Here is a 10,000-nt window from a genome sequence, read left to right as displayed (position 1 = left end):
GCTCCTGGATGCATTCAGTGAATGGCAGAGAGAAATCAGAGGCTCCACCTTAGATCGACTGTTGGCTCCTGTTCCCAGTAGAGGCTGCAGGTTAAACTCTGTTATGCTCTTTTTCCATGGACTGGAAATGTCCATTATACTTGCTGAGAGATTTAGTATTTCCCCAGGTGTTCCAGAGGAGGCTGGACGGCTCGGTGAACTTCTACCGGCCCTGGGATCACTACAAGACGGGCTTTGGTAACGCCGTCGGAGAATACTGGCTCGGTGAGAGATGAAGACGAACCGGAGGTCCTGACTTGATCAAACTCTGGGTTTCCTAGCGTTCATGGTTTCTGTTTGTCTGCAGGTCTTGAGACTCTCTCCCACCTGACTCTGAGGAAGAAGTACGAGCTGCTGGTGGACATGGAGGACTTTGAAGGCAACAAAGCGTTCGCTCGGTACTCCTCGTTCTCCGTGGACCCCGAGGCCTCCGGGTTCACTTTGCATGTTTCTGGATTCACTGATGGAGGGGCAGGTGAGGAGCAGCAGGAAGTGCTTGATATCTTTCTGATGTTCAGGAGACGCTCTCACACGTAGGACTGGCTTCAGACATCAGAGAGAGATAAGGGGGTAACGACAGCAGATCAGGAACTGTGGCTATATGCCCATGACATTCTTCTGTATATCACACATCTGGAGGTATCCCTTCCTATATCTTTAACAATGAATGATCTGGGCTGTCCTTAGGCTAATGACTGATTGACAAAGAGAACATTACCCAAAGGGACCGTGCTGTAGTTCCTTTACAGCCTAATGTTGTTATATATATTCTGGAGATGCATTTCAACTTCACAAATCATAAAGTGTTTTTAATATGTGGAGATTACTTTCTGCAATATTCCAAAATCACATGGAGGAATCCCATTGGACCAGGGGCATGCTGCCTTCAGGGACCAACACAGAGATACTTCATCCCTGTGTTAGTTGTATTATAATGTTCTGATTATACACTTGTTGTGTTTCTGCAGGAGACTCCCTGAGTTATCATAACGGACAGAAGTTCTCCACCTTCGACAAGGACCAGGACTCTGTGCCTTCTAACTGTGCCAGATCATACCTAGGGGGGTTCTGGTACAACGGTTGTCACTTCACGAATCCCAACGGGCTTTATCTCTGGGGGGCTGATGGCACTATTTATGCTATAGGAGTGAACTGGCACCATTGGAAGGGTCGCGACTACTCCCTGAAATCCATCAGCATGAAGGTCCGTCCTGTGCAGTAGTTCTGCAGGACAGCAACGTGTCCTCAGCTGATATCAATCACATGTAATCACTCATCACTTTAAGATGGAAACAGATCCACACAGTGGGATAATGTCTACGTTTTAAAGTCAAACTGAATCTTGTTGTGTGTTTGAATCACTATCCTCTGCACCCTGACAATAAACGAGAAGCATAAAGCTGGATGTCTTCACTCTGTTATTATAAAGGGTTCATGTGCAGCGAGGCGGTCATTACTGAAGCTCCTCGCTGAACATTATCCCGATTATTACACGGCCACACACTAAATAAACCAACTCCCAGATATAATTGAAAAATATTTTATTGACTTAAAAATGTTGGTATTACTAAGAAAAACAACCTCTGAAATATCCAAATGAACCAATCAGAATCGTGTATTCAACTAAGCTGCGTAATACATTAGTTTGGACGTGGCTTTATTTCAAGAAACACCACAACACTCTCTTCATTGGTTTATAACAAGAAATGAAATGAGAACACAGTTCTGTTGGATCAGAAGTGCGGCGTGGGGTCGCTGCGGTCGCACATCTGGACGTGGATGTGAGAGGTGATTTCTGGGTAAACGCTCTGCATCGGCAGCATGACGCCGAGCCGCTGCCCTGCCCTCACCGTGCCCGAGGTCCGGTCCGGCTGCACGTAGAACAGCTTGAAGCACAGACCTGTAAAACACACCCTTTACTGTCAGTAAGTCACATGACAAACGTTATATATTTAACAGCTAATGTGATGCTAACCCTCTCCACTCAGGTTGATGCCGCTGTTGATGGCCGCCTTATTGGGGTCGTTGTACACGGTGACTTTCCCGTTTAACGTCACGTCAAACGGAGCGTAGACGATCGATCCGTCGTCGCACACGATGTCCAGACCTTTGTGGAGCCGGGCCCCTCTGAAACACAACAAACACCCGTAAAAATATAACAAATCTTTTATTTTAGTATCCCTAGTTAACAGTAACCAATGGTACAACCCTGACACTGGAGACTACATGTCCCACAATGCAACTGTACTGTAGGGATGTAAACAAACGTTTATGATACTTTACAAGTTTTGTTCAGCAGGATAATCTCCTTGAGTGACTTCAGATCACCACCGCTAAGCTAAAGGGGGCTAATGTTGGCTTATAAAGGAACTACAGCACGGTCACATGACTTCAGATCACCACCGCTAAGCTAAAGGAGGCTAATGTTGGGCTATAAAGGAACTACAGCACGGTCACATGACTTCAGATCACCACCGCTAAGCTAAAGGAGGCTAATGTTGGGCTATAAAGGAACTACAGCACGGTCACATGACTTCAGATCACCACCGCTAAGCTAAAGGAGGCTAATGTTGGGCTATAGAGGAACTACAGCATGGTCACATGACTTCACGTCACCACCGCTAAGCTAAAGGAGGCTAATGTTGGGCTATAAAGGAACTAAAGCACGGTCACATGACTTCACGTCACCACCGCTAAGCTAAAGGTGGCTAATGTTGGGCTATAAAGGAACTACAGCACGGTCACATGACTTCACGTCACCACCGCTAAGCTAAAGGAGGCTAATGTTGGGCTATAAAGGAACTACAGCACGGTCACATGACTTCACGTCACCACCGCTAAGCTAAAGGAGGCTAATGTTGGGCTATAAAGGAACTACAGCACGGTCACATGACTTCACGTCACCACCGCTAGGCTAAAGGAGGCTAATGTTGGGCTATAAAGGAACTACAGCACGGTCACATGACTTCACGTCACCAACGCTAAGCTAAAGGAGGCTAATGTTGGGCTATAAAGGAACTACAGCACGGTCACATGACTTCACCACCGCTAAACTAAAGGAGGCTAATGCTGGTCTATAAAGGAACTACAGCACGGTCACATGACTTCACGTCACCACCGCTAAGCTAAAGGAGGCTAATGCTGGGCGTCTCATTTAGACTCTTGTTAGCAACCTCTGTTTTTAAATCCACCAGTGGGGTATTTACTGATGTATTTTATGTCATAGAACAAAACGTTGAAATCTCTTCAGCTCGAGTTAACCCCAGACCTTAATTCAGGATAACAGCCAAAAACACATTCAGAAAACCATTGACATCCAGACCAGGGGACAGGAAGTGAGGAAATGATGAGATCATGTCAGGGTTTAGATATGCACCTCTCTATGTGTAGTGTTGATGTTATAGTTGTGTTAACCTGTTAAGCCCGAGAGACCCCGGTACCGGGGCCCTCCCGCAACATCTTGCAGGAAACAGTGTCTGAAGGCATGTTCATTTAATAAACTAAGAGTGTTTTATATCCATGTAACGGGAAGAAACTCATCTAACTGATCTTTTTTTTTAAAAAATCAAAAAAACAAAACAAAATGCTAACGCTGAGCCTCTGAATTAGCAACGAGCGAAAAATTCTAACATCTAAATGCACCGAAATTCACTCACAAACCCTTATTATTTATCTTTGCTGCACATCCAACACATCGTTTCACATCGTGAGGAGACACAGAATCGAGGGGTACCCTTCATTATCAATCAATTATACGAACTCTCGGAGATAATAACAAGAACACACATCAAAACATATGGAGCTAGTTAACCAAAGAATGCTAACATGGCTCACCTGTGTGGTAGTCTGGTCAAAAGTGGTCTTCAATGGCATTAAAACGATAAAAACGCTGCTGAAGTGAATCCATAGGTTAATCCAATGTGTCTGTGTCCCTTTGAATGATTTCTGATAATCCATGAGCAATAAAACCTGCTTTTCGGTTTTGAGATGTCAGAGCTAGAGACAGCTTCACTCTGGTGCAGACCTGCATGCACGAAACCCCCACCTTTTTGTTTTACCATGTGTGTGAGCGGGGAGATTCCCCTTCGATTCTATTGGCTCTAACGGTCAGAAAGAGATGTCACATGTCAAAATCGACCAAGGGGAGCCAGAGATATGGAAAATTCACCCAATGGCCCCAGAAGAGGTTTTTTTTCTAAATCTCTCTAAAAAGGTCAAATGTCACTTGTTTTGCATCAATCTTGATTCAGGGTACTCATTATCTGTTGGACTTTGGATTCCTAAAGCTTTTAGTCTACTAACCCATCATCCAAGGTTAGTTTTCACTATAAGTACAAAATAATATTTGGACGGACACTATAATTTACAGTGTTACTATGTTCAATCTGAATTTTCTTTAAAATAAAAAACATCTATATTGATTCTGACTTTTCTACATCCAACTCACAGGTTTATTATTACTTTGAGAACAAATATTATTAATTTAACCCTTTTAGAAGATATGGTCATTTGTTCTGGGAATGTCATCTTCGAGCCTGAAACCTGAAAAACAGACTCAGGGCTAAACTGGTTAATGTTGTTGTTGTTGTTGTTGTTGTTGTTGTTGTTGTTGTTACCTGCTGGCTCCGTAGTTTCCCCTCCCCCATTTGTCAGACGTCCTCCGGCTGTTTGCAGAGTTTCCATTGCAGAGCTGACCGAACTTCACGCCGTCACACACACACAACACAGCTGCACACACACACACACACACACACACACACACACACACACACACACACACACACACACACACACACACACACACACACACACACACACACACACACACACACACACACACACACACACACACACACACACACACACACACACACACACACACACACACACACACACACATTACGTTAAACCATAAACCTTTACTAGCTACCATGTGGGGACCTTAAGTTGGTCCCCATAAGGTACATAAACCAGAACACCCATTTCTGAGCTTTGTACTTTTTTGATGTTTTAAATATTTTTTGTATTTCACTTTTTATTGAACAATCTCAACGGTTAAAAAGAAGTTGTATTTTTTTTATAAAATATTTTTAGAATGAATCGGAAGGTTATTCAGTTTCTCACCAAATAAAATGAAGACGCGTCTCATCTTTGAATCCAGAGTGTGATCCAGATACAGTCTGTTCTTCTTCCTCTTCTTATTTCGACTTTTATACAGCTTGTCGTTCTCTTTCCACACCGGGGGAATGTCCACATCAGGTACTTTCTGTTATTTCCCAACATCAGAGTTTACCCTCAGCAAACAGAAGCTGTTCCAACACCTTGTTACATCACTCTGGAAACACTTTATTTCGAAAGTTTGTACTATTTTTTAAATCCTTTTTCACAATGTTTCAAGTAGGCTGGGAGGGAACCAGCATCTTCCTTCAGGGTAACTACGTCCTCCTACGTCCTAACCTCTATGGGAGCGTGTGTTCCTTAGTGAGGTCACTATGTTCCAGAAGTCAACAAAGGAGTCCAATGCGTTTCAGACAAAAAGCAGAATAAACCTCTTTAAAATGTGTTACCTTTCAAAAATTAAGACTGCTTTACAATCTTATTTATTATTTTATTTTGTACAAGACTACAAAAATACAGAAAATTACTTTTTATTTGTTCGGGAAATATTTCTATACAAACATTCATAAATAAAACCAGAAGGTATTTTTTCGTCTGCAGTGATTTTGTACACTGAGAACTCGAACAGTTTATAATAAATCTCTAGTAAAATGAACACAAAACTAATTTAAATATGGACGAATCTACGGAACATAAATACATTTAATCGTACAATATTTAAATATTTTTTGTAATGAACAAATCATTCCTGTAGACGTGGATGCAATATCTACGAAGGCCTAGTAATGCACTAACCGGCATGTTGATATTAACTTCTTGTTCTCAGTTGACAGTCAGCCCCTCACTAACCGGCATGTTGATATTAACTTCTTGTTTTCAGTTGATAGTCAGCCCCTCACTAACCGGCATGTTGATATTAACTTCTTGTTTTCAGTTGATAGTCAGCCCCTCACTAACCGGCATGTTAATATTAACTTCTTGTTTTCAGTTGATAGTCAGCCCCTCACTAACCGGCATGTAGATATTAACTTCTTTTTTTCAGTTGATAGTCAGCCCCGCAGTAACCGGCATGTTAATATTAACTTCTTGTTTTCAGTTGATAGTCAGCCCCTCGCTCACAGGCATGTAGATATTAACTTCTTGTTTTCAGTTGATAGTCAGCCCCTCACTAACCGGCATGTAGATATTAACTTATTTTTTTCAGTTGATAGTCAGCCCCGCAGTAACCGGCATGTTAATATTAACTTCTTGTTTTCAGTTGATAGTCAGCCCCTCGCTCACAGGCATGTAGATATTAACTTCTTGTTTTCAGTTGATAGTCAGCCCCTCACTAACCGGCATGTTGATATTAACTTCTTGTTTTCAGTTGATAGTCAGCCCCTCACTAACCGGCATGTTGATATTAACTTCTTGTTTTCAGTTGATAGTCAGCACCGCAGTAACCGGCATGTTAATATTAACTTCTTGTTTTCAGTTGATAGTCAGCCCCTCGCTCACAGGCATGTTGATGTGCGCGCTGAGCAGGGGCGCGCTGCTGCCCTCCTGCAGCACGAACACTTTGATGATGTCAGAGATGCCCTTGTCGCTGCTGCACTCCACGAAGGTTTCCACGGGGTAAACGACGCCGGGCACCAGCAGCGGGATCCTCAGGTATGGCGTCCGCATGCGGTACAGACTCTCGTCGTACAGGAAGCTGACGGCCAGGTTGGCGACGGGTCGACACGCCGCCGTGTTCTGGACGTTCAGCGTGAGTTTGAAGGCCGGACCGAGGCCCTGCACCACGGCGTTCATCTTCAGAGGCTCGCTGAGGCGGCAGGACATCGGAGTCAGGCTGGACTCCAGAGCCTTAGGGTAGGACAAGTTTATTCATACAGTCCATTCAACACAAGGCCATTCAAAGTGCTTTACAAAAATGAAAGACATTAAAGGTCACCTATTATGCAAAATCCACTTTTTAAGTATTTCTCCCTGAATACTACGCTTAACCCGTATATTGGGCCATTTACCTTGTTTTTGTTTAAACTTAGTTTATTGGGTTTTTTCAACAGTTATTCTATCAGAGCATGTCTCAAAAGAAGGTGAACAAATCTTCACTTTATAGAAAAATAGGTAGAGTAACAATGTAAATACTGCTGAACACCAAACACAATCCCATAGACAGAAGACAAACAGACAAACTAAAAGTGAACAATGAAATGAATAGAAACCAGTCCTCCACCTTGACGTATGCGCTGGCGGCGGCCAGGCGCAGGCGGCTCAGGTCCATCTGGAAGGCCCGGTGCATGGCGGCGCCGCTCTCTCGCTCCCGCAGCGTCTGGTCCACGTACAGCTTGGTCTTCTTGGGCACGTTGAGCCGGACGCTCTGAGCCAGCGGCGGCCCGGCCGTGGCCGCACGGTCCTCGAAGGAGGCCGTCCTCTTCAGGATGTTCACGATCAGACCGCCGTCCTGAGAGAGAGAGAATCAGAGGACGAAACCCTCCTTAAAGGACACAGCACACACATTCACCCATAACATCTGTTATCAATATTCCAATGACTTGTATATAGACTTTTCTCAAACTATTTCTATTATATTCTATTTGTATTTACTTGCACTATTTGATCTGGTGAGCCCTGAGATCTTCATTGTCATATCTTCACTGGAGCTCTGCTCACATGACAATAACAGCCTTGATCTTGAAACACAGTGACAAGTGTTCTTTGAACCCATCCTAACTTGTAGGAGCAGCTATTGCACAGCGCCCGGGGAGCAGTGGGAGCAGGGGGGGGGGGGGGCAGGGTGGGGGTCAGGTGCCTTGCTCAGGGGCAGCACTGCAGGGCAGGAGGAGAACTGGGACCTCTCCAAGTACCTTGGTGGTCATGATGAGCGTCCCGTCCTCGCGCCCGTAGCGGCCGAAGCAGATGCTGGAGACCACCTCGGGGGTCTTGATGCTGCTCAGCAGGCTCTTGTCTCGGTACAGCTGGACCTCACAGTTAGCCAGACCCACCAGAACCGCCTGCAGGCCCCGGGTCGGGAGCTCCATGGAGGCCATGGTGGTGATGGGAGCCGGGAGGAGGACGGTCCACAGCTTCTTCCCCTGGAGACACAGCAGACACTTCTATCATCAGACCTATTGTTGCCCCCTGCTGGACTTTAGAGGTAAGGCATGTTTAAAGGTCCCTGGTGTGTCCCCGGTGTGTCCGCAGTGTGTCCCCGGTGTGTCCCCGGTGTGTCCCCAGTGTGTCCCCGGTGTGTCCCCGGTGTGTCCCCGGTGTGTCCCCGGTGTGTCCCAAGTGTGTCCCCGGTGTGTCCCCGGTGTGTCAGGAGACTCACAAAGTGATGTCTTCTCTACATCACCATGTGTCCCCGGTGTGTCCCCGGCGTGTCCCCGGTGTGTCAGGAGACTCACAAAGTGATCTCTTCTCTACATCACCATGTATCCCCGGTGTCCCCCCAGTGTGTCCCCGGTGTGTCCCCTGTGTGTCCCAAGTGTGTCCCCAGTGTGTCAGGAGACTCACAAAGTGATGTCTTCTCTACATCACCATGTGTCCCCGGTGTGTCCCCGGTGTGTCCCCAGTGTCCCCCCGGTGTGTCCCAAGTGTGTCCCCAGTGTGTCCCCGGTGTGTCAGGAGACTCACAAAGTGATGTCTTCTCTACATCACCATGTGTCCCCGGTGTGTCCCCGGTGTGTCAGGAGACTCACAAAGTGATCTCTTCTCTACATCACCATGTGTCCCCGGTGTGTCCCCAGTGTGTCCCCAGTGTGTCCCCGGTGTGTCCCAAGTGTGTCCCCAGTGTGTCCCCGGTGTGTCAGGAGACTCACAAAGTGATGTCTTCTCTACATCACCATGTGTCCCCGGTGTGTCCCCAGTGTCCCCCCGGTGTGTCCCAAGTGTGTCCCCAGTGTGTCCCCGGTGTGTCAGGAGACTCACAAAGTGATGTCTTCTCTACATCACCATGTGTCCCCGGTGTGTCCCCAGTGTGTCCCCAGTGTGTCCCCGGTGTGTCCCAAGTGTGTCCCCGGTGTGTCAGGAGACTCACAAAGTGATGTCTTCTCTACATCACCATGTGTCCCCGGTGTCCCCCCGGTTTGTCCCCAGTGTGTCCCCGGTGTGTCCCAAGTGTGTCCCCAGTGTGTCCCCGGTGTGTCAGGAGACTCACAAAGTGATGTCTTCTCTACATCACCATGTGTCCCCGGTGTGTCCCCAGTGTGTCCCCGGTGTGTCCCCGGTGTGTCAGGAGACTCACAAAGTGATGTCTTCTCTACATCACCATGTGTCCCCGGTGTGTCCCCGGTGTGTCCCAAGTGTGTCCCCAGTGTGTCCCCGGTGTGTCAGGAGACTCTCAAAGTGATGTCTTCTCTACATCAACATGTGTCCCCGGTCTGTCCCCAGTGTGTCCCCGGTGTGTCCCGGTGTGTCCCCGGTGTGTCCCCAGTGTGTCCCCGGTGTGTCAGGAGACTCTCAAAGTGATGTCTTCTCTACATCACCATGTGTCCCCGGTGTGTCCCCGGTGTGTCCCCCGTGTGTCCCCTGTGTGTCAGGAGACTCACAAAGGCTACATCACCACGTGTCCCTGGCGTGTCCCCGGTGTGTCCCCGGTGTGTCCCCAGTGTGTCAGGAGACTCTAAAAGTGATGTCTTCTCTACATCACCATGTGTCCCCGGTGTGTCCCCGGTGTGTCCCCCGTGTGTCCCCTGTGTGTCAGGAGACTCACAAAGGCTACATCACCACGTGTCCCCGGCGTGTCCCCGGTGTGTCCCCGGTGTGTCCCCGGCATGTCCCCGGTGTGTCCCCCGTGTGTCCCCGGTGTGTCAGGAGACTCTCAAAGTGATGTCTTCTCTACATCAACATGTGTCCCCGG

At 47.1% G+C, this 10,000-nt stretch overlaps 4 protein-coding genes and 1 long non-coding RNA gene across 5 annotated transcripts in view; 2 read left to right on the top strand and 3 right to left on the bottom strand.

The window, feature by feature from the left end:
- Positions 1-1,438, top strand: part of LOC307024697 (microfibril-associated glycoprotein 4-like) — a 13,358-nt gene extending 11,920 nt beyond the window's left edge. Inside the window, exons 4-6 of the mRNA XM_079659043.1 lie at positions 168-264; positions 347-514; positions 1,008-1,438. Coding sequence (XP_079515169.1) covers positions 168-264; positions 347-514; positions 1,008-1,261 — 519 coding nt within the window. The 3' untranslated portion in view covers positions 1,262-1,438. The remainder of the gene's footprint in view (positions 1-167; positions 265-346; positions 515-1,007) is intronic.
- Positions 1,439-1,563: 125 nt separating this feature from the next.
- Positions 1,564-5,322, bottom strand: LOC307024699 (leukocyte cell-derived chemotaxin-2-like). Its single transcript, XM_079659045.1, has 4 exons — positions 5,164-5,322; positions 4,656-4,767; positions 2,015-2,166; positions 1,564-1,939 (listed from the first exon to the last, which is right to left on the bottom strand). The coding sequence occupies exons 1-4, from the start codon at positions 5,186-5,188 to the stop codon at positions 1,773-1,775; spliced, it is 456 nt and encodes a 151-aa protein (XP_079515171.1). The 5' UTR covers positions 5,189-5,322; the 3' UTR covers positions 1,564-1,772.
- LOC307024700 lies at positions 2,173-4,768 on the top strand. Its single transcript, XR_013803961.1, has 2 exons — positions 2,173-3,034; positions 3,102-4,768. It is a non-coding gene; the product is annotated as an uncharacterized lncRNA (long non-coding RNA).
- A 304-nt stretch (positions 5,323-5,626) lies between the features above and the next one.
- Positions 5,627-8,603, bottom strand: LOC307024698 (BBSome complex member BBS1-like). The gene is made up of 3 exons (XM_079659044.1): positions 8,007-8,603; positions 7,376-7,603; positions 5,627-7,002 (listed from the first exon to the last, which is right to left on the bottom strand). The coding sequence occupies exons 1-3, from the start codon at positions 8,187-8,189 to the stop codon at positions 6,628-6,630; spliced, it is 786 nt and encodes a 261-aa protein (XP_079515170.1). The 5' UTR covers positions 8,190-8,603; the 3' UTR covers positions 5,627-6,627.
- LOC307024365 (BBSome complex member BBS1-like) overlaps positions 8,268-10,000 on the bottom strand; it is a gene marked incomplete at its 3' end in the record, with an annotated part of 21,044 nt that continues 19,311 nt past the window's right edge. The window contains exon 3 of the mRNA XM_079658430.1: positions 8,268-8,288. Coding sequence (XP_079514556.1) covers positions 8,268-8,288 — 21 coding nt within the window. The remainder of the gene's footprint in view (positions 8,289-10,000) is intronic.

The sequence above is a fragment of the Notothenia rossii genome (assembly GCF_949606895.1).
Source record: "Notothenia rossii genome assembly, chromosome: 11".
In the NCBI taxonomy this organism is placed as follows: Eukaryota; Metazoa; Chordata; class Actinopteri; order Perciformes; family Nototheniidae; genus Notothenia; species Notothenia rossii.
Note: the sequence above shows the minus strand (reverse complement) of the source record. Positions and strands in the feature narration are given on the sequence as shown.

Coding starts and splice junctions, on each gene's coding strand:
- LOC307024699 (XM_079659045.1), bottom strand. CDS start 5,188: ATGAGACGCGTCTTCATTTTATTTG. Junction 2,167..4,655: donor GGAAACTACGGAGCCAGCAG/GTAACAACAACA, acceptor GTTGTGTTTCAG/AGGGGCCCGGCTCCACAAAG. Junction 1,940..2,014: donor CATCAACCTGAGTGGAGAGG/GTTAGCATCACA, acceptor TGTGTTTTACAG/GTCTGTGCTTCAAGCTGTTC.
- LOC307024698 (XM_079659044.1), bottom strand. CDS start 8,189: ATGGCCTCCATGGAGCTCCCGACCCGGGGCCTGCAGGCGGTTCTGGTG. Junction 7,604..8,006: donor CGCTCATCATGACCACCAAG/GTACTTGGAGAG, acceptor TCTCTCTCTCAG/GACGGCGGTCTGATCGTGAA. Junction 7,003..7,375: donor CCGCCAGCGCATACGTCAAG/GTGGAGGACTGG, acceptor TCCTACCCTAAG/GCTCTGGAGTCCAGCCTGAC.